Raw genomic sequence first — 24582 nt, 5'->3', positions numbered from 1 at the left:
ACACTGCTATACAAGTTGTACACTGACTACTCTAAGTTATATCCAAGTTTCATGTCTATAGTGTTGTCCCATGAAAAGATATAATAAAATATTTGCAGAAATGTGAGGGGTGTACTCACTTTTGTGATACACTGTATATATCAGGGGTGCATAACATACGGCCTGCGGGCCAGACACGGCCCGGCAAAACTCTCGATCCGGCCCGCCAAATGAAGTGCTGATGCATTTTTTAATAAATGATGCTGTCACTTTAAATTCACCGGGGAATTCCATGAACTTGAGACTGTAAATTAAATTGTAAGTAAATTAGGTAAATACAAGTTACTTCAGCGGTACCATGTGTTTGTCCAAACCAAGTACGAGTAAAAAAAAGAAAAGTGGATCTCGAGCATAGGAAATTTAACCCTGAATGGACATATAAGTATTTTTTTTTATTAAACGGGCCATGGCGTTTTCTCATGTCTGGTGTGCTTGCGACCACATTAATCAGTTGGTGTCAGAAAGATGCTGCAGTATCTCCCAGTGACCAAGACATTTCTTGTAAGTACCTGATTTTATGTAACTGTATTTAGGGCTGGGCGATTTTCACGATTAATTCGGTTAATTCGAATGAACGTTTTCACCCGATGTTAGAAATGTGACAATAGCGATTGTTTACATACTTTATATTTTAATTAAAAGACCAACATGTCACGAGGCACAAACTGACCAGACGCTCACGGAATATAAATCAGGGAAAGTTTAATATCAAAAGGGCGAAAACAGTGTACAAAATCAGGCAGAGTCCAAAACCAGAGGATAAACAGACAGGCAGCAAACGGAAGACAACAGGGATCATACACGGTAACGGTTAGATTCAGAAATAAGGACAGCAAACACGATCGGCAAAACTTCACAACGAGACTCAAACAGAAGAGTTTAAATAAGATGCGCATGGAACTGAACACAGCTGAACTGAATAAAAACTCCGGAGACGGTGAGCGCAATCAGAATTGGCTGACCGTGGACATGTGATAGTCACGTGACAGTCCGTGGGAGCATGGGAATTGCAGTCCATATTGTTAGAAGCAGAATGTGCCCCGTCCATCCACCCCCCAATCACAAGAGGACAAAATCAAAGCTGAGCTGAGTGCTTACTCAATGTCCCCCAGTGTAGATACTGATACAGACTCTTTAAATTATTGTTAATTATTGTTATATTGTTATTGTTATCAAGTTTGAGTTCCTTGAAAGGATAATTAGGTGGTGCTGTTACTATTTTTGCACTTCTGCAGTCTTTTAAATAAAAATTTTTCAATTGCATTATACAAAAACAAAAAAAATCGTAATCGAGAATCGATAATACATTTGAAAATAATCGATTGAAAATAATAATTTTTTTTTGCAATATCACCCAGTCCTAACTGTATTACAAATTCATGTGGACAGGTCTGTAAAAATGAAATTTGTGGCCCTCTGGTTTAGGTGTTTATGTGAAATCGGCCCTTGGTAAAAAGAAGTTGTGCACCCCTGATATATATACTGTATATATATATATATATATATATATATATATATATATATATATATACGTATATATATATACAGTATATACATATATATATATATATATATATATATACTGTATATATTATTATTATATTTTTTTTTTTAACTAAAAGCATCAATTCTTTGCAGTCAGGCAGTGTGTGTGTGTGTGTGATGGACTGGCAACCTGTCTGGTGTGTTACCTGCCTCTCGTCCCACGACCCACTGCGACCCTGACCAGGATAAGCACACCTCCAAAAAGCTGGGCTTTGGGAGCCTTATCAACCCAGGATATTGCTTCCCTAGTCTGAACCGGACCATCAACTGACTGAATGGACATAAATTCCCACAGACACAGTTCAACATCTTGTGAGAAGCCCCTCAGAAGAGCTGAAAAGTACAGTACTGTAACAGTACACTGTCTAAGCACTTTAGGCTTAAGGGCCTTGCTCAAGGGCCCAACAGTGGCAACCTGGCAGTGATGGGGCTTGAACCAGCGACCTTTCTGATTGCTAGTCCAGTACCTTAACCAGTTAGGTAGGCTACAACAGCACAAATGGATCTCAGCGGGCATCAAACAGACGCTTTACCCCAGTAAAACCTCTCGGGGTCATTACCAGACCCCCTGTGCTCACCTCTGACCCATGGGGTTGTAGATCTCGTTGCTCTGGCAGCTGCTGATGGTGATGGGGTCGAAGAACTGGAAGGAGCGCAGACCCACGCCTGAGATTGCCACCAGTCCGCAGCGGAAGGTCAGCAGGATGGCCTTGGTGTGGTAGAAAGCCAAGCTCAGGTCGTGACTCACGGGGATCACCAGCGGGTTGGTACGGCAGCTCAGGCGCCAGTCACCTATCGGGGGGAGGGGGGGGGGGGGTGTCATTTAAATAGTTCATATTTTCTCTGACTATTTAGCGCCAACTAAAAGCATCGATTCTTTACTGAATTTACAACTTAAGGTGGCAGCAGAAGAAAAGCAGAGGTGCACATTCTAACACTATAATTTTATTTGTAGTTTAAATTTTTTATTAATTTATTTTATTTATTTAAAAAAGCAAAAATAAATCATATATCTAAAATAATTATTTATTTTTTCTTTTTTATTTTATATTTACTTTCATTTTATATTTATTTTTTATATTATATTTATTTTATATTTATTTTATATTTACTTTCATTTTATAGTTATTTTTTATTTATTTTATATTTATTTTGTATTTTATATTTATTTTGTATTTTATATTTATTTTTTATATTTATTTTATTTTTTTATTGACAAGTCACGGTTAATTTGCTAACAGTTTTGCTTCACTAACCGTTCAGTTCCAGTTTGATCACATTTATTTATGTCTGGTGGAAATCAGGTTACACACCTAAGCTGTGGACTTTCTCCTTGGTGTCGACCAGTTGCACGGTCATGTTACACTGGGTCTGGTCAAACAGGCTGGTCCCGTCCGCCGCTAGGTGAATGATGACGGCCGCGGCTACCATCGGGTGAGAGAAATAAGCCTGGAGGAGAGACACTTCGGTTACATAAAGCATTTAATTCAGCCGATATTATAGTTAAAGCACAGACAAGCGTTAGCCTGTTGCTAATCTTGGCCTATGGCGCTATCTTTGCTAAACAGAAATAAAAGTTATTATTAGCGAGCGCTAACCTGATAGCTTCTTAGTCGCTGAAGTATTTTCACCTCCGATACCTTCGATTAGTCTCAGGTTTACAAAACAAACCTTTTATAAACTAGAAGCTGCTATATAACACTGGTAACACTGTTTACAGTCGAGCAAGCTTTAAAATACCCGGCTTAGAGACCACAAGCTTCTGTTCCTGCCGTCTAACAAGCTCACGGTTAAATGCTCAATAAGTCTAATAAATAAAAAAGGTAAGAGATGAAACTCACCTTTAACCAGTACGCTCGGTACCGCTGCATCTGGGCCTCGCGGCAGGGAAACCAGGCATACTGGGAAATACCGTGGGACAAGTCGTACACCTTAGACTGACACGTCTGGGGACACACACAAAAAAGCAGGTTAAAATAACATTCGTTCAATCACTCAACCGGGTGTGTGAAATACTGTAGATAATCATATAAGAATAACATAATTATATAAAAATAAATTAATAAAGACATAAATATACAGTATAAAAAATAAATACATACATACATGAATATATATATATATATATATATATATATATATATATATATACAGTGTATCACAAAAGTGAGTACACCCCTCACATTTCTGCAGATATTTAAGTATATCTTTTCATGGGACAACACTGACAAAATGACACTTTGACACAATGAAAAGTAGTCTGTGTGCAGCTTATATAACAGTGTAAATTTATTCTTCCCTCAAAATAACTCAATATACAGCCATTAATGTCTAAACCACCGGCAACAAAAGTGAGTACACCCCTAAGAGACTACACCCCTAAATGTCCAAATTGAGCACTGCTTGTCATTTTCCCTCCAAAATGTCATGTGATTTGTTAGTGTTACTAGGTCTCAGGTGTGCATAGGGAGCAGTTGTGTTCAATTTAGTAGTACAGCTCTCACACTCTCTCATACTGGTCACTGAAAGTTCCAACATGGCACCTCATGGCAAAGAACTCTCTGAGGATCTTAAAAGACGAATTGTTGCGCTACATGAAGATGGCCAAGGCTACAAGAAGATTGCCAACACCCTGAAACTGAGCTGCAGCACAGTGGCCAAGATCATCCAGCGTTTTAAAAGAGCAGGGTCCACTCAGAACAGACCTCGCATTGGTCGTCCAAAGAAGCTGAGTGCACGTGCTCAGCGTCACATCCAACTGCTGTCTTTGAAAGATAGGCGCAGGAGTGCTGTCAGCATTGCTGCAGAGATTGAAAAGGTGGGGGGTCAGCCTGTCAGTGCTCAGACCATACGCCGCACACTACATCAAATTGGTCTGCATGGCTGTCACCCCAGAATGAAGCCTCTTCTGAAGTCTCTACACAAGAAAGCCCGCAAACAGTTTGCTGAAGACATGTCAACAAAGGACATGGATTACTGGAACCATGTCCTATGGTCTGATGAGACCAAGATTAATTTGTTTGGTTCAGATGGTCTCAAGCATGTGTGGCGGCAATCAAGTGAGAAGTACAAAGATAAGTGTGTCATGCCTACAGTCAAGCATGGTGGTGGGAATGCCATGGTCTGGGGCTGCATGAGTGCAGCAGGTGTTGGGGAGTTACATTTCATTGAGGGACACATGAACTCCAATATGTACTGTGAAATACTGAAGCAGAGCATGATCCCCTCCCTCCGGAAACTGGGTCGCAGGGCAGTGTTCCAGCATGATAATGACCCCAAACACACCTCTAAGACGACCACTGCTTTATTGAAGAAGCTGAGGGTAAAGGTGATGGACTGGCCAAGCATGTCTCCAGACCTAAACCCAATAGAACATCTTTGGGGCATCCTCAAGCGGAAGGTGGAGGAGCGCAAAGTCTCGAATATCCGCCAGCTCCGTGATGTCGTCATGGAGGAGTGGAAAAGCATTCCAGTGGCAACCTGTGAAGCTCTGGTAAACTCCATGCCCAGGAGAGTTAAGGCAGTTCTGGGAAATAATGGTGGCCACACAAAATATTGACACTTCAGGAACTTTCACTAAGGGGTGTACTCACTTTTGTTGCCGGTGGTTTAGACATTAATGGCTGTATATTGAGTTATTCTGAGGGAAGAATAAATTTACACTGTTATATAAGCTGCACACAGACTACTTTTCATTGTGTCAAAGTGTCATTTTGTCAGTGTTGTCCCATGAAAAGATATACTTAAATATCTGCAGAAATGTGAGGGGTGTACTCACTTTTGTGATACACTGTATATACAGTGTATCACAAAAGTGAGTACACCCCTGACATTTCTGCAAATATTTCATTATATCTTTTCATGGGACAACACTATAGACATGAAACTTGGATATAACTTAGAGTAGTCAGTGTACAGCTTGTATAGCAGTGTAGATTTACTGTCTTCTGAAAATAACTCAACACACAGCCATTAATGTCTAAATAGCTGGCAACATAAGTGAGTACACCCCACAGTGAACATGTCCAAATTGTGCCCAAATGTGTCGTTGTCCCTCCCTGGTGTCATGTGTCAAGGTCCCAGGTGTAAATGGGGAGCAGGGCTGTTAAATTTGGTGTTTTGGGTACAATTCTCTCATACTGGCCACTGGATATTCAACATGGCACCTCATGGCAAAGAACTCTCTGAGGATGTGAGAAATAGAATTGTTGCTCTCCACAAAGATGGCCTGGGCTATAAGAAGATTGCTAACACCCTGAAACTGAGCTACAGCATGGTGGCCAAGGTCATACAGCGGTTTTCCAGGACAGGTTTCACTCGGAACAGGCTTCGCCAGGGTCGACCAAAGAAGTTGAGTCCACGTGTTCGGCATCATATCCAGAGGTTGGCTTTAAAAAATAGACACATGAGTGCTGCCAGCATTTCTGCAGAGGTTGAAGACATGGGAGGTCAGCCTGTCAGTGCTCAGACCATACGCCGCACACTGCATCAACTCGGTCTGCATGGTCGTCATCCCAGAAGGAAGCTGACGCACAAGAAAGCCCGCAAACAGTTTGCTGAAAACAAGCAGTCCAAGAACATGGATTACTGGAATGCCCTGTGGTCTGACGAGACCAAGATAAACTTGTTTGGCTCAGATGGTGTCCAGCATGTGTGGCGGCGCCCTGGTGAGAAGTACCAAGACAACTGTATCTTGCCTACAGTCAAGCATGGTGGTGGTAGCATCATGGTCTTGGACTGCATGAGTGTTGCTGGCACTGGGGAGCTGCAGTTCATTGAGGGAAACATGAATTCCAACATGTACTGTGACATTCTGAAACAGAGCATGATCCCCTGCCTTCGAAAACTGCCTCCAAGATGACAACTGCCTTGCTGAGGAAGCTGAAGGTAAAGGTGATGGACTAAACCCAATTGAGCACCTGTGGCGCATCCTCAAGTGGAAGGTGGAGGAGTTCAAGGTGTCTAACATCCACCAGCTCCGTGATGTCATCATGGAGGAGTGGAAGAGGATTCCAGTAGCAACCTGTGCAGCTCTGGTGAATTCCATGCCCAGGAGGGTTAAGGCAGTGCTGGATAATAATGGTGGTCACACAAAATATTGACACTTTGGGCACAATTTGGACATGTTCACTGTGGGGTGTACTCACTTATGTTGCAGCTATTTAGACATTAATGGCTGTGTGTTGAGTTATTTTCAGAAGACAGTAAATCTACACTGCTATACAAGTTTTACACTGACTACTCTAAGTTATATCCAAGTTTTAGTTCTATAGTGTTGTCCCATGGAAAGATATAATAAAATATTTGCAGAAATTTGAGGGGTGTACTCACTTTTGTGATACACTGTATATATATAAATAAAGAAAATAAATAAATGCAGAAATATATAAAATAAATAAATAAATATTTAAATACATAAAAAATAAATAAATACATATGTACAAAAATATATAAAAAGCAAGAAACAAAAAGAAATACATAAAAAATAAATAAATTACATAAATAAATACATACATATAAAAAATAATAAATAAATACTTAAATACATAAAAAATAAATAAGTACATACGTACATCAATATATAGAAAGAATAAAGAAAGAAATAAAGAAATACATAAAATGAATAAATAAATAAACAAATAAATAAATAAACATAAAATAATACGTAAATAAATACTTAAATACATAAATAAATAAATAAACAAATACATAAATAAATAATATTTAAATACATAAATAAATAAATAATTAAGAATTAAACATAAATATCACCATCACCAAGTTTCTTACTTGTGTGGTCTCGTCTCATTACATAAAAGCTTAAAGCTCATGGAAATGTAAAGCTTGCTTGAATGTGGACAGTGTCAGTAATGTTCCAGCAGCTTCTAATTCATGGCTGACCTGTTTATTTAGGTTTCCCCTCAGTATAATGTGACAGTTGTAGCTTTGTGGAGGTCATGATGGTCTGACTTGAAATTTTCCAACAGCATTGCAGGAGTAAGAAAAAAGTGAATCATTCATTTTATCTTTAAATATATGGACACAGATTTATCGGCACACAGAGAGGGAGTTTGGAATGAAACGTATAATCACCAGAATCAGAACGCTCTCCACCGTGAACCATGAATCAAGGGCACCTGAATTTTCCAGCCATCCAGTGAAATGTGATATTAGTGATGTGAGCTGTGAACGTTATCTGAGTAACCTGAGCAAAAACAACCCTGATAAAAATAAAGAAGAGCTATCTGCTCCACACATCTGCTCATGTGACTGATTTCATACGATGCTCAGCAGGACTGAAGGTTAGAACGACGACGACGATGATGGGTAGAAAGAAAGAAAGAAAGAAAGAAAGAAAGAAAGAAAGAAAGAAAGAAAGAAAGAAAGAAAGAAGACCAGATCGCTTTTCCCACTGGTAAAACTTTAAATAAATAAATAAATTAATTAATTAATTAATTAAATAAATAAAGTAATAGGAAGAAAGAAAAAAGAAAAAAGAAAAAAAGAAAACAAAGAAAAACAATGAAGAAAAAAAGAAAAAAAGAAAAAAGATAAATAAAAATAAATAAAATAAAATAAATAAAAAATAAAAGAAAGGAAGTAGGAAAAAGAAAGAAAGTAAAACAAACAAATAAGAAAGAAAATAAGAAAAAAGAAAGAAAGAAAAAGAAAAAAGAAAAGACAGGAAGAAAGAAAGAAAAAGAAAAAAGAAAATAAAGAAAGAAAACGAAAAAGAAAAAATAAAGAAAACAAAAAATGAAAAAGAAAAAAAACTAAGAAAAAAAAGAAAGAAAAACAAAAAAGAAAAAAAAGAAAAAAACAAAAGATAAAACAAAAAAAAGTGAAAGAAAGAAAGAAAGAAAGAAAGAAAGAAAGAAAGAAAGAAAGAAAGAACAAGTAAAGTCAGTATCTAAGGTTTTGCTGTATTGGGTATGAAGGTAACAGGAATTTGTACCACGTCGTATTTCCAGGTAAAGAAACAAACCCAGCCGATCAGCTCCCCTGGATAAATCTACTACTTTTTTTTTAATTGGCTCTCCTACTGTACAAGCACCTCCGAATCAAGCTGCCATTAATTAGCTCTGCTTGTTAAGGACAGTAAATCAATCCAGACCCCCACCCAGCAGGTCTGGTATGAAAGCTGCCCAAACCCGGCGAGAGGAGAGAGGAAGTCTCCCCGCGGACGGCATTCCGGCTCAGTGACATCACCGTCCAACCACAGCACAGCAGCCAGGACCGGGCGAACACGAGCGACGCACGGGGGAAAATAAACCAATAAAACCAACCGCGTACGATAAATCATCAGCGACCGCGAGCTGCAGGAATGTGATGGAGCCGGTGAGAGTGGAGAGGAGGAGAGTGGTGGAAGTGACCGCACACCAAACGTGTCCAGCTTGTTAAGACGTGGTGAGAAACGGCCGCCGAAAGGAACCAGAAGCAATCGGAGCGGCGCATGGACGCTCGTAATAATTCGCTAACACATTACACAACACGGGGGTCTGTCGGCCATGTGTCCACCTCACGACGGCCCCATATTTCAGATCCCAGGGCCCTGAAAGAACGTTGCTTAACGTCAGGCCAACGTCGCGCAAGCAAACGTTTTCAACTTAATTACAAGCAAATATCCTCCAGCGTTCACCTCTGAAAAGCGACTCCGCCCGGGACGGCTCGACCATCGCTTCCAAGACGCAATGCAGACCAGCTGTTCGCCTCGGCGAGGAGGGAATTCTCACGGACCCCCCTCGACCACCCAGCGGAGGCCAGCGTGCGTAAAAACACAGACCTCCTAAAAGCGCTGACCTTTCGCCGGCTTTACCTCAACTGTCCAGCACAACATGGTCTGAGAGAACGTTCAGGGCAAGAGCGTCCAAGCTGTTCCCCCCTAAACACCCCGACACACCCCTAAAATGTGCGCGGAAATGCCTGTTTCATAACAGTTGAGCATGTGATGATCATTTAAATCTGGTGATGAGGTAAATGTGTCACAACATACAGAGCATCAAACCTTCTGTATACTGGGCTTCTGTGTATTCCTGAACAAAAACAATCCTGATAAAAATATGTGACTGATTTTATATGATGCTCGGCAGGACTGAAGGCTACAACAATGATGGGTAGGGTGAAAGAAAAGAAGAGAAAAGACAAGGAAAGGAAGAAAGGAAGGAAAGACAACAAAAAGAAAGAAAAAGAAAAAAGAAAGAAAAATTGAAAAACAAAAAAGAAAGAAAAACAAACAGAAAGAAAAAAGAAAGAAAAAAAACAAAAAAAATTAAGAAAAACCAAAAGAAAAAAGAATGACAAAAATAAAAACAAAAAATAAAGAAAAAGGGCAAGCCGTAGCCTAGTGGTTAAGGCACAGGACTAGTAATCCAAAGGTTGCTGGTTCAAGCCCCACCACTGCTAGGTTGCTGCTGTTGGGCACTTGAGCAAGGCCCTTAACCCTCAATTGCTCAGACTGTATAATGTAACTGTAATGTAAGTCGCTTTGGATAAAGGCGTCTGCTGAAAATGTAAATGTAAATGTAAAAAAACAAAAAGAACAAGGACTGAAGGTTACGACAATGATGGGTAGGGCAAAAGAAAAGAAGAAAGAAAAAAAGAAAAACAAAAAAGAAAGAAAAAAAGAAAAACAAAAAGAAAGAAAAAAGAAAGAAAACAAAGAAATTAAGAAAAACAAAAAGAAAAAAGAATGGCAAAAAGAAAAAAACTAAAAATAAAGAAAAACAAAAGAGTACTGAAGTTTACAACAATGATGGGTAGGGCGAAAGAAAAGAAGAGAAAAGAAAAGAAAAGAAGAAGAAAAACAGAAAAAGAAAAAACTAAAAGAGAAAAACAAAAAAACAAAGAAAGAAAAAAGAAAGACAGAAAGAAAAACATAAAATAAAGAAAAACTAAGAAATTAAGAAAAACAAGAAAGAAAGAAAGAAAGAAAGAAAGAAAGAAAGAAAGAAAGAAAGAAAAAAAATGTAAAAAAAAAAAAAAAGAAAAAAAAAAAAAAAAAAAAAAGAAAGAAAATATGAAAGAAAGTTAAATTGATAGAAGGACGGATGGACGGATGGATGGACAGATGGATGTGCACAGAAATGCCTGTTTCATAACAGTTGAGCATGTGATGGTGATTTGAATCCTGGTGATGAGGTGAATGTGTCACAACATACAGAGCATCAAACCTTCTGTATACTGAGCTTCATATTCACAGATGAATATTTTCCACCTTAGAAAGCATCTGGAAAAGGTCGACTGGTCCGACCAATCCCGTTTTGCCTTGTTATATGAGCACAGAGAAGTCAGCAGCTGTAGTAAACTGTAATCAAACTCCTCAAACCACCAAATAAAGAATCTACAGGGTTAAATTTTGCCATTATTTTATTTTTTAAATAAAAGGTTCCTTTAGACCAGGACGTGTTTCTCATTTACTACACCACAGAGAAAGAACGTCTGCAGAAACGACTAGAATCCCAACCTGCCGTGACCTGAACAAGTGTCTGTGAACTCTCCACTTCAGTGCAGCTAACGTTCTTCAGACTACTTCTCCTCCACACAGCCGCTCTTTCGCTCTCAGTTTGTCTAAACTCACAAATCCGTTTATTTTCCCTCAGCGCTCTGGATAAACTGTGATCGGCGTTTTTTTTTTTTTCCTCTAGAAGCCGAGACAAACAGGAAAAGTTCCTGCCAGCTGAACCCACATCTGCCAGACATTTGCGGGGAGACCTGAGCGAGGTTAGATTCACCGTCACGACACACCAGGAACGCTGCTTAGATCCTTCCACGTGAGCTAATGCCCTTTCCAAACCTCACAACGAGCAGCAGACACAAATCTCCCGGCTTACCTAACATCTCTGCTTTCCTACCGGAGACTCGAGAGTCCAGCTGGGAAAAACATGGTCAGGGTGCAGACTGTGTGGTGTTGCTTTATCTGACCGTTTCTGCACCACTTCTTTTCACTTTTTCTTTATTTGGCCCCCTGGAGTTACTGTGAACTGTTTATTATTTTCTTTCTTTTTTCTTTCTTTTATCCTTCCCAACTTTCTTCTGAACCTCTGAAGTTCCCTCCTTCTCTCCGAATGAACGAATGACCTGAACTTTCTTCCTTCCAAACTTCCTTTTGTCTTTCCGAACATCCTTCTTTCAAAACATTTGAACTTCCTCTGAATTTCCTTCCAAACTTCCTTTTGTCTTTTCAAACTTCCTTTCCTCTGAACTTCCTTCCTTTTTTCCCGAACCTCCTTCCTTCCGAACTTCCTTCCGTCTTTCCGAACTTCCTTTCTTCTGAACTTCCTCTTCTTTCTGAACTTCCTTTCTTCCTTCCGAACTTCCTTCCAAGCCTTCTTCCGTCTTTCTGAACTTCCTTTTTTCAGAACATTTGAACTTTTGAACTTCCTTCCAAACTTCCTGCCTTCCTTCTGAACTTCTGAACTTCCTTCCTTCCAAACTTTCTTCCTTCCTTTCGAATGAATGACCGAACTTTTTTCCTTCCGAAATTTATTCCAAACTTCTTTCCTTCCTTTCTCCCGAACTTCCTTCCTTCTGATCTTTCTTCCTTCCAAACTTCCTTCCTTCCAAACTTCCTTCCTTCCAAACTTCCTTCCGAACTGCCTTTCTTTCTTCCTTCCTTCTGAACTTTATTCCAAACTTCCTTTTCTTCAGAACGTTCTTCCAAACTTTCTTTTAAACTTCCTTCCCTCCCTCCCTCCTTCCTTCCTTCCTTTCGCACTACCGCTCTTCTTTCCAAACTTCTTTCCTTCCTTCTTTTATTATTTCTAGCAAAACATAGGAGCAAGCATCAGTAAATCTAGCTGTTGTAGGTACACCAAGAAGAAAGAACAGACCTGTCCTAACTGGCCACAAAGGTCCAACCATTGCTGGTCTTTCAGCGGCAAACTCAGCACAGGCAGAAACGCTCCGAGGCCTCGAGGCACAGCTGACTCCGCCCGGACCTGTTAATTATCCGGGCCTGGCGTGTTAATGTAAGGAAAACAAAATACGATAACCATTAGGCGCTCTCACTCCTGGACCGGGGTGGAGAAGCGCCGATCCAGACCGAAAGATGATGTCGGCTGCAGGGAAAATTAGAGCGTGTGATAACTTGTGGCTTCCTCTCAGCTGATGACCCGAGCCACGGCTGGCACGCCATCCCTGCGGGCGCCCGAGCGAAACGTGCGGTTTGCCAGTGGCTTCCCGAGAGCGCACCATACGAAACGAAAAACCGCCGCTCTCACCGGGTCCGCCCAGAGCCACCGGGCACGCTCCTCCAAAACTCCGACGTGTTTACGGCGTGACGTATAAACTGAGGTCGCTGTTTTAGAGGGGAAACCAGACGGTGCTTTTAACGATAATTAAAACCGGAGAAGCCGATGTGGTATGGCAACGTTAGCATTGTGCTTTTTGCTATTACTCGGTGCTTCTGCTATGCTAAAGCTTCAGGCTGCAGAAGGAGACAGGAATTTGGACGTAGCTGTAAAAGGGAACCCACTGATGGCTACGGTTTTGGGACGGGCGGTATTAATAACACGCTTACATGGTTTGCTTTCAATGCCATCCAGTCTATCCTTTAATGTAATAAGTCTAGCTTTAGCTCATAGCTAAGTCATGATAGCATCTCAGGACTCTTCGTCTGCTCTGCTTTTGTTTGTACCACCTAGCGGCTTTTAACTAGTTTACCAACTAGCAAAACGTTCACTTTGGTGTCCGTTAGCACCATCACCAAGTTACAATCGATGAAGAACTCAGTCTGGTCAGTCATCACGTTTTGATGTGGATTTGAAGCCTGGACGCTGAAGAAAGAGACAGAAACCTGCTGAACATCTCATGGAGGAAGATGATGACCACTGGGCGGGTGTACGTGAAGGCCAGAACTCAGAAGACAGAGGATCACAAGACAGAGGGCACTGGAGAACGCTGACCCATGTGTGCAGCCAACCATCACAAAGCAACGATGGCATAGAGCTCTGGAATGAACTGGAACATCGATCAAGGCTTTCTTGACCAACATCAGTACCCAGCTGTATGAACGCTGACTAAACGGGCACAAATTCCCACATATCACTTCTGAGCAACCGGGAGGGTGTAGGTTGGCCATGTACACACACACACACACACACACACACACACACACACTGATTCTCAAAAGCATGGCTGAGAAGTGACTTTGCTCCGAAATGTCCCGTTACCGTTTCGACCTTGTGAGCGGGCGTCTTTGCAAAAGCTCCTCGCTCCGCCGAGCGCCGTGGGCCTGCGGTTGCGAGGACAGCAAAGCTCTCAGGTCTGTCGTCATCGCGCCGCCCGCCCCTCCGAGGGCACCGGGGCTTGCGTCAGCGTCTGATGTGGCTCGGGGACTCATGGGAGATTACCTACCCTTACCCTGGCGCTTCACTCAAGTCACACGCGCTTGTTGTTAACCCGAGCGCAGGACGAGCGCCGCTGTCAGAATCCCCCGCAGGACGAGCTCAGCTAAAAGCAGCGTCCCCCGCGGCGCCGCTCTGCGAACACGATGTTCTTTACGTGCGGCGTATACGTGGCGCGGGAGGGGCGGCGCGGCCCGGGTTTGAGCCGCGGGGCCGCCGTAATTAAAACTACACTTCAAGGACTGGTGAGAGCGAGAGAGATGAATCAGTGGAATGGTTTTGTCACTGGTTATTCTGGGACATAATTGTTTTAGCTCTGTGATGTCTAAACATTATTAACCACATTAATCTCGCTGATCGATTCGTTAACTCGGTAGGGAGCTGAAAAATCTACAATATTTTTATAATACTAGTTTTAAATGTGGATGGAATTCAATTTAATACCTGTATCAGGTGGGCAGGTCTAATCCTTTGGGCAAAAGGTAGGAAACACCCCTGACAGGTTGCCAGTCCATCACAAGACACACAAACCCACACTTCAGGCAATTTTAGTAGCTCTAATTGACCTGACTGCACGTCTTTGGACTTGTGGGACGAAACCGGAGCACCCGGAGGAAACCCAGACACACGGAGAACACAGAAAGGTCCTGGTTGTTAGCCCAAACCCAAGCCTTTCTCGGTGTGTGAGGAGACGCTACCCACTGCACCACCGCACATGCAACAATAGACGGAAACTTAAGTGGGATGTGAGCATGTCTAAATATTTTTGGGCAATTAAGACCCCGACATGTGACCACACCCCTCTCTCCATCACAGAGGAGTAACGAGACGTGTTATCTAACTTTGCTGTGTGGCCTCCTAATCCCTCATTAGTAATCAGTATTATGTTCTTATAAATAGGGCTAGTGTGCCTACACACATTGGCGACCGGTTCATATGGAGGAGGGCAGTTGTAGCCTAGCAGGTAAGGTACTGGACTAGTAATCAAAAGGTCACTGGTTCAAGCCCCACCACTGCGAGGTTGCCACTGTTGGGCCCTTAACTCAGCAAGGCCCTTAATGTATACGGACAATAAATAGCTCGTCCGAGGGAGGAAGGAAGGGCGGTACGACAAAGGGAACTTTGCATTTATAACCTCTGCTGGCTGATCGATAGTGCTGCACAGAGAGTCTCCATGCGCAATACCGATCTCCAGGTGAAAAGAAGCGGTCTGCTATTGCGTATGTGTTAGACTCCTCGGTTATGAGTAGAAGTCTGCAGCAGTAGAGGTAAAATACGATTGACTGAATGTATATGACTAGATTGGGAGGAAAACTAGAAGCATTTCTGTGCAGCATTAAGCCTCATGATCATCTGTACAAGCACAGGGAACAGTAGTCTCTTTGACAAGGACAAGGTCAGGAGGAAAACCCAAACACCCCCAGGCATAGCCGTAACCTTTTTCCTACAGGAAATGTAGTTAGATAGAGAGACGGATTTTATCAAAGAGCCAAAAAAGCAGATCTGCCAGGAATAAGAGATGGTTGGACGTGGGTGCCGCGGCTATTTTCTCTCTCTTTGTCTTCGTAATCAGCCGTAAAATAGTCGATAATCAATTATAATCGCTGACCAGAAATAAAAAGGCTACGTGACGAAGCTAACTGGCGAAGGCAGTACTTTTAGGCACAGAGAACAGCCCGAGACCTGAAGTGACCCCTGTTTTCTGCAGCCTCCTCTATCTCTATCGCTCTCTCTCTCTCTCTTTTCATTCACAAACAACTAATGAAAAAGTCGAATGAAAAATGGGCCCAATTTCACAATCCTCCAGGTTGTGAAACCGCTGAAGGAAAGCGTGAAGAATCGGAGGCAGATAAATGACCTGGCGGCCGGGACATACGCCTTGGCCGGACGCGATGCTGAATTTGGCCGGGACCCGGGTGGCCCTGCTGTTCTGCACGGCGACCGTCTGTATATATTTTCGAACCCGGGAACGCGGCGAGGGAACCGGCCCAGCCCCGAGGACCTCTGCGGACGTCGCGGCCGGCGTCTCCCGGACCGCGCTACGGTTCGAATGCTCGAGGATCTATTTCACTCAGAGGCGTAAAAAAGTCGGCGGGAATCTGACGGCTGCGGTTGGAACGGCGGGCCAGGAACATTTCGGCCCGGCCCGCACAGATCGCCGACCCAGAGCGGGAGAGACATCCTGTTCCGACGAGGACGGACGGGCGTGCGCTCTTAGTGCTTCCGAAGCGATGAGAATCTGATATTTAGCGTGTTCGTTACGGTGGTGAGCAGGCCGTGGCTACAGGCCTGTTGGCATGCCTGCTGCCATCCTCCTCCTCTGCTGCCCTCCTCTTACATCCGGGCTGATCGCTATCGACCGGCCCGGCGAGACCTCAGAGGGAGCGGATCCAGCCCGGAACCTTTCTGATCGCAAATGAAGGAGACGGACGGAATAAAGAAAACAAGTTCGTCTCGTGTAGACGATCTGCTTCTCCGCACCTTGATCTTCAAACGCTTCTGCTCACTGTTTACAGCGACGTCTGAACACGGAGGCACATCGCATACCGGGACTCGGGAGATGATGAGATACAAATGAGACGGTGGAGATGCTATCTCAAAGCCAGATCACCGCCAAACCACAGGACGAGGGCATGCAAAAATTAAAAATGCGTCTAGAACCAGTAGGGGACAAGGCAGCACGCGTGTGTGTGTTTAATTTCTGACTGTGGGCTTCATCATCCAAGAAAAAAAATCTGATTTTTTGCAGTTGAGGTGGGTATATTGCTGCTCACGCCTCCTCCGACCCGCGCACAGCCCTTAACGAAACCCTTTTCTACCCATGCACTCTGCACAGGCGTCTCTCTATCTGCCAGTCAAGGTCCTTACACGGCGTTGAAGACCCCGCCCACATAGTCCAGTCATCCCTCCCTGCAGTCACTGCCAATTTTGCCCGCTAGATGGCACCCAGCCGACTGATGGCAACGCCGAGTTTCAAACCGAGGAGTTCAGAATCTTGTATTTTGTACATTCGTTTTTGGGGGGGTTGTTTTGTATTTATTTATTTTGTATTTATTTATTTTGTATTTATTTATTTATTTATTTATTTTTGTATTTATTTATTTATTCATTTATTTTGTATTTATTTATTTATTTTGTATTTATTTATTTTGTATTTATTTATTTTGTATTTATTTATTTTGTATTTATTTATTTATTTATTTATTTTTGTATTTATTTATTTATTTTGTATTTATTTATTTTGTATTTATTTGTTTATTTTGTATTTATTTATTTTTTATTTATTTATTTTTTTACTTATTTATTTTTTATTTATTTATTTATTTATTTATTTTGTACTTATTTATTTTGTATTTATTTATTTTATTTATTCATTTATTTAATTATTCGAACCAAGGTGACTGGGCAGTTCTATAAAGCACCTCATTGCTAGCTGTATCATGTACAAATAAACTTTCATTCGATTCCATTTGAGTTGACTCGATTGGACTCGATTCGATTCGCTTCGAATGATGTAGAAAGTTTGCAGCCACATTTTAGTATCTCAGGTAGCATGCACATGCTCAGTGTGGGCCTGTTACACTACATAGAAAAAATAATTTTTTAATTCATGTGTTTCCGGTGTAATAAATCAATTATATAAAGGACATTGTATGCTGCCAACTTTGCAGCAACAGTTTAGGGAAGGCTTTCTCCTGTTCCAACATTGCTGTTCCCTATAAAAACATGAAGAAAACCTTAGTTTAAAGAAACGCCTGTGTCCTGCACAGAGCCCTGACCTCAGCCCTACTGAACAGCTCTGGAATCCAGGCTTTTCTGAGGGCACAGATTCCCACAGACCTAATTCTTGTGGGAAGCCTTCTCAGAAGAGCGGCTGTTGTTCACATTGTGGTAATAGCATTAAATACAAGCTCATAGTCAGGTGTCCAGATACTTTTGGCCATATAGTGTAGATGCTAAGAAATTCTGGAATCATGCAATAATGTGAATAATTTGGTGGCAAATGCAATTAATAATAATAAGTAATTAACTAACTGATAATGATTACAATTAACTAGACTCATCTGTTGCCATATTAAAAGGTCTAATTTGACTGCACCCTTTAAAAAAGGACATGAACCAGTCGTCTCTCTGTCGAGGTCTGGAGAGAGAAGCAAAAGACGTAAAAATGTTCAGTGATCCTGAGAATCCTGAAGTTCCGAGAACAGACGACACAGACTCCAGCCAGCTGCCTCTGTGAGAGGATGAGAGGAGCACGGGCGGGGCGTTTCAGAAGCACTCCACCCCATTCATCCACCACATGCTCACAGGGATGACGTCTCCCGACCTCAGACGGCCTCCTCTCCGCTCGACTCTGATCCTCTCCAGCTCTCCGGGGTCCGCACGACCCGGTCGGGAACGCGGCCAGGTCATCGTGCACGGCGGCCGTCCGACGCCGAGGTCGGCGTGTAATTCTGATAGACGGTTTTAGGGTCACGCGGACGCTGGAGATGTTATCTTCAGGCTCACGGGCCAAAAAAGAACGCTCATCAGACGTCTGAAACAAATAAATCGACTGACAGGAACTCTCTTAAAAATACAGAAGACCAAAGTTTGTGGACACCTCACCATGAGCCTGTTTTAAACTCAGAGCATTCATGTGCACTAATCATGACTGATGTTCGCTTATTGTTTCCAATTGCCCCCACCAAAACGTGGCTTCGGTAACGTTGCCACTCTCACGTGGAGCACCTCGCTGCTATTAAGATGCCAACTTTCCAACCAGTCGTTTTGTCAGATTTCAGATTCACCAGTGAAAGGTAGGAAACACCCTGGACAGAAACACACAAACACACACACACATGACTGCAGGTCTTTGGACTGTTGGAGGAAACCGGAGCACCCTGAGTAAACCCACTCAGACATGGGAGAACATGCAAACTCCACACAGAAAGGACCCGAAGCGTTCCATCTGAGAATCGAACCCAAGACCAAGACTTCTAGATGTGAGTGCTAACCACCAAGCCACCAAGCCGAAATCTCACCTACTGTTACCCAAGATGGATAATTCTAAATAAATAACCAAAGATATAACATTTTAAAGCCTAAACTTTAAACTTGATTCTGGCTGTAAAAGTAATTAATAAAATAAAATAAAATAAAATAAAATAAAATAAAATAAATAAAATGAAATGAAATGAAATGAAATGAAATGAAATGAAATGAATGAAATGAAATGAAATGAAATGAAATGAAATGAAATGAAATAAAATAAAATAAAATAAAATAAAATAAAATAAATAAATTAAATTAAATTAAATTAAATAAATATAAATTAAATTAAATTAAATATAAAATAAAATATAAAATAAATAAAGTAAAATAAAATAAAAAAATTAAAGTAAATACAATACAATAAAATATCATCAGATGTCCGATACAAATAAATCAACTGACAGGAACTCTCATAAAAATACAGAGATGAAAGTTTGTGGACACCTCACCATGAGCCTGTTTAAAACTCATTCAAAGTAATGATGACAGATCTTCGCTTATTTTCAGCCACTTATTGTTTCCAATTGCCCCCACCAAAACGTGGCTTTGGTAACGTTGGCACTCTCACTTGGAGCATCTCATTGCTATTAGGATGCCAACTTTCCAACCAGTCGTTTTGTCAGATTTCTGCCTTGCTGGACCTGCCCTGGTCAACTGGAAGAGCTGCGACGGAAAAGCACTCGCCGGAGCAATGAATCATTCTTCATTATCGGACGCTCCGGGCGGCGGGTGCCAGGAATACTCCGGTCGGTGACCGTAAATTGGGAGTTTTCAACCCGTTGCTGTGTGACACATGGAGGCGCGGACGAACTTGTGAATTTTTGGCCGATTATCGGCATAGATTAATGAGCCGGCGGCTCAGGAGCTCGAGTTTACTACACTGTTGTGGCTCGCTTGACAAAAAGGTTGTTGGAGGAGTTGAATTATGGGGCTGTTTTTTGGGTTTGGGTTGCACCCTTTAGTTCCAATTGAGGGAGATCGGAATGTTATAGGATCCAATAACATTTCAGAGAACTGTTTGATTATAGCGTGTTATAGCACCCTCTGTGATAAAACGGAAAGCGATCAGTGCTCTGCCTCGCTAATGCGCTGGTGCTTTAGTGGAGTGGAAAGACTTCCCATAAAAGTGAAGCTGTTTCTACAGTAGCCACAGCAGGTGGACCGACGCTAATAAACGCCCAAGGTTTTGACGTTGCTCAAACAGGATGGAAACTGTACCTTGGTGATGGCGGGGTATCCCGAAGCCACCTCGGCCGGGCAGTAGAGCCTCTCTTCGTGAGACGTATCTACCGAGGTGGCCCACTGATCCAGGAACCCGCTGGGCGTGTACAAGCCGCAGTCCCTCACGCTCTTCTCCCTCTCGAAGTCCTCACAGACCCCGTCGCCGTCGTAGTAGTAGCACATGCTGGGCTCATCTGGGTTCAGGGAAGAGGGAAATGGACATGACTAAATTCATTCTTAATGATAGTGTGTGTGTGTGTGTGTGTGTGTGTGTGCCCTGTAATGGACTGGCGACCTGTCCTGGGTGACCTGGGTAGGCAGTTGTAGCTTAGCGGTTAATGTTCTAGACTAGTAATCAAAAGGTTGCTGGTTCAAGCCCCAGGTTGCCACTGTTGGGCCCTTGAGCAAGGCCCTTAAGCCTCAATTGCTTAGAAAATATACTGTCACGGTACTGTAGGTTGCTTTGGATAAAAGCGTCTGCTAAATGCCGATGTAAATAATGCCGATAATTAATGAATAAAAAAATAAAATAACAAAATTAAATTAATTAAATTAAATATACAATTTAATAAAATATAAAATTAAAAAAATAAATAATAAAATAAAAAATAAAATAAAATAAAATAAAATAAAATAAAATAAAATAAAATAAAATAAAATAAAATAAAATAAAATAAATAATACAATACAAATTAAATTAAACTAAATTAAAAAATTAAAATCAAATCTAATCAAATCAAATCAAATCAAATCAAATCAAATCAAATCAAATCAAATCAAATCAAATCAAATCAAATAATAAAATAAAATAAAATAAAATAAAATAAAATAAAATAAAATAAAATAAAATAAATAATAATGGTGACATTGGTAGTGGACCAGGCAGGCAGAACATCACAAGAGCCCATAAGAGAATACGAGTGGTTTCTGTGGCCAAGAAGGGGTTTTTATTTTTATTTTAATATACCCAAAAAAAATCTGCAGGACCTGGTCAAGTTTCTGATACAAAGGCTTACGCGAAGCCACACTGAATATCGAAAGCGAAAACGAATTTGTCTGTAATTTTCTGGGTGCATCTGCGCCGCTTCCTCCTCAAACATCCCGTTTCTGTTCAGGCGTCTTTACTTCATCCAGAAGAAGAGGATCAATTCAAATTAAAAGGAGCCGTGTGCACACCAGCCAGCCTCTCGGTTTCTATCCCTCGCGCTCCAGTGCCGGTAACGGCCGCCTGAACCCGATGACTTTGGGAAAAGTCGGGGGAAAAGAATTTGGAAATCTGTGTGGCGGAGATTAGCGGTGGGTGCTTTGAGAGAAAACAGACCGCTCTGAGTAAACACAGGTGTCGTTTTAAGGGGCAGGTACGTTCCTGCAGGGGCATCGTGGTGCCAGACCTTCCGAAATCCCCCTGCCATCTACGATATTGCTGCGCTGGGATGAATTCGTTGATTCAGAAGCTTCGGAATCGAGTCTGCATCGATTCACGTGCTTGTCTCCGCTCTCTCTGTCTACATAGATGCACTTTATGTCATCGTACACTCCCGAGAAGAGGGCGTGTCTAAATTCTAAGATCTAATAAAATGCTCCTACTGAGGCGCCTTAATTCTGAGTGATAATCTGACTGAATGACGAGGGAGCGTCCGACGCCTCCTCAGCGCTGAAGGCAATCCCAGTTCTTTACAAATGTAAATGTATTTTCTTGGTTTTTATTTCCTATAAAGGAGCACAAGTGTCGTTTATTTGCAGATTCGGAATCGTAAAATAATAAAATAAATATAAATGAATAAAATTAAATAATAAAATAAAATAAAATAAAATAAAATAAAATAAAATAATAAAATAAAATAAAATAAAATAAAATAAAATAAAATAAAATAAAATAAAATAAAATAAAATAATGAAATGAAATGAAATGAAATGAAATGAAATGAAATGAAATAAATAATGGTGTCGTTGGTAGTGGATCAGGTGTTCAGAAACAAATGCAACCACGAGGTAAAACCCAATATCAATGTCCATCTCCCACACAAACTCCTTCCACCTGTCTGCCCATTCCAACCACTTCTACCTGACTTCTGCACCACCTGAGTCCACAATCATGTCCATAATGCACGTCTGCCAACCATTTATTATTATTATTATTATTATTATTATTTTGCTCAGTTCCAAAAGGCCAACAGGGTAACTATGAACCCACTGACACAGGGGAATAAAAAAAATGTAAATCCCTACACCAGAGATTACCAGTAGGTGCTCTTAAAATAAAAACAAAGCTTTTGGTATAATCTCTCATTTTCTGTTCCTCTGCTTTCTTCTCCAGGACGAGAAGGAGTCAGGGCTGAGTAAACACGGCGTCCAGGCGTCCAGGATCGCTTTCAGACGGCAGAGCAGGACGGAAGATGAAAAGCAGCGTCCCGCCGTGCCGGCCGAGGTGGGAACGAGGGGAGGGGATTCGCCGCGGAAACCCGCCGGAGTTTGATGAATTTGTCAGATCGGATCTGCGAGCGTGAAAAGCTTTATACAGGACGAACGTGGGCGAGAGACAGCGAAACGAAGAGGGACGTAAGAGAGCGAGACAGGGATGGCTTATCCATCTGTATCCTTTCGTCTGTTCGGCTCTTCTGTCTTTTCGTCTATATCTCTCGCCCAGACGTCCTCTCTCACCCCGTCTCCAACGTTCTCTCAGATTTCCGACTCGAAAGCTTCTGAATCGAATCTCTGGTTCGATCAGGTCGACGTTCGGGTCTGTATCACTGACAGTAGAGTCAAATGTGAATCAACTCCGAGTTTTAGGTTGCATTTTTATGTCCTTAGACGTACCCATCTCCCTATCTGCAGGTTTCTTTATCATGTGAGCACCAATCACGTCTGCGTTCATGTTCATACCATACATATCGATGTTATACATGACCTAGAAGCTTTATAGTCAATTCTCTATGTATGCTCTTTTACCTTGTCTGCCTATTTTGTAATTACACCGAGATCGCTTCCATGAATCAGTGAATCGATTACGAAGCTTGGTAGGTGACTCCTTATTTACCCAGACTTACTCCTTCACCCCGTCTGCTCGTCCCCTAAACCCTGAACGATTCGGGTGGGCTCCAGACTGGACTTTATATGTCCAGTTGCTCTTTTACCTTGTCTGCCTATTTCGGAATTACACAGAGATCGATTCTATGAATCGATGAATTGATAAATCGATTCCGAAGCTTGGTAGTCGACTCCTTATTTGCCCAGACGTACTCCTTCACCCCGTCTGCTCGTCCCCTAAACCCTAAACGATTCGTGTGGACTTCAGACTGGATTTTATGTGTCCAGTTGCTCTTTTACCTTGTCTGCCTATTTCGTAATTGCACCGAGATCGATTCTATGAATCAGTGAATCGATTCCAAAGCTTAGTAGTCACTCCTTATTTACCCAGACGTACTCTATCACCCCATCTGCCTTTCCCCTAAACCCCAAACAATTCTGGTGGACTCCAAACTGGTTTTATGTGTTCAGTTGCTCTTTTACCTTGTCTGCCTATTTCGTAATTACATCGAGATTGATTACATGAATCAGTGAATCGATTCCGAAGCTTGGTAGTCGACTCTTTATTTGCCCAGACATACTCCTTCACCCCGTCTGCTCGTCTTCTAAACCCCAAACAATTCGGGTGGACTCGTCTGCTCGTCTATTGTTTTTTATTGCATCATTTTTGTCTCTACTCACGTCCACGTTGTGTACAATACCGTGCATTAATGTAAAATTTTTAAGAATTAGAAATAAATCACGTCTTTCAAACGACTCTGAAGCTTCAAAATTGAGTCTTCATTCACCCAGACGGGCTTTTCTCTTTTGTACGCCTTCTGTACCACTAAAATGAGCTATGTTCATTTCTGTACCACGTTTAATATTCTAGATTACATCGAGATCGATTCCATGAATCAATGAATCAATTCGGAAGATTGGGAGTCGACTCTTTGCTCTCTGTTTGCCCAGACGTACTCCTTCACCCCGTCTGCTCGTCTCCGAAAACCCAAAAAATTCGGGAGTACTCGTCTGCTCGTCTATCGTTTTATATTCCTTCTGCATCACCTACGTCTATATTCACGTCCACGTCGTGTACAATACTGTTCACTAATGTACATTTTCAAATGAGTTTTAAATGAATCACGTCTTACAAACGACTCTGAAGCTTTAAATTCGCTGCCAGTCATTTTTATTTTATTTATCTACCACTTCTGTACCACTAAAACTGAGCTACGTTCATTTCCGTACCACGTTTAATATTCTAGATTACACCGACATTGATTCCATGAATCGATGAATCGATGAATCAATTCTGAAGCTTTGAGTCGACTCTTTATTTGCCCAGACGTACTCCTTCACCCCGTCCGCCTGTCTCTTCCATTTCTTCATC

At 41.7% G+C, this 24582-nt stretch overlaps 1 protein-coding gene across 1 annotated transcript in view; it reads right to left on the bottom strand.

The window, feature by feature from the left end:
* pappaa (pregnancy-associated plasma protein A, pappalysin 1a) overlaps positions 1 to 24582 on the bottom strand; it is a 124449-nt gene that overhangs the window by 49866 nt on the left and 50001 nt on the right. Inside the window, exons 11-14 of the mRNA XM_062988990.1 lie at positions 20181 to 20377; positions 3426 to 3530; positions 2898 to 3033; positions 2163 to 2376 (exon numbers count right to left, since the gene is read on the bottom strand). Coding sequence (XP_062845060.1) covers positions 2163 to 2376; positions 2898 to 3033; positions 3426 to 3530; positions 20181 to 20377 — 652 coding nt within the window. The remainder of the gene's footprint in view (positions 1 to 2162; positions 2377 to 2897; positions 3034 to 3425; positions 3531 to 20180; positions 20378 to 24582) is intronic.

The sequence above is a fragment of the Trichomycterus rosablanca genome, chromosome 26 (genome assembly GCF_030014385.1).
Source record: "Trichomycterus rosablanca isolate fTriRos1 chromosome 26, fTriRos1.hap1, whole genome shotgun sequence".
Taxonomy (NCBI): domain Eukaryota; kingdom Metazoa; phylum Chordata; class Actinopteri; order Siluriformes; family Trichomycteridae; genus Trichomycterus; species Trichomycterus rosablanca.
The sequence above is the reverse complement of the archived record's forward strand: the minus strand, read 5'-3'. Positions and strand labels throughout refer to the sequence as shown.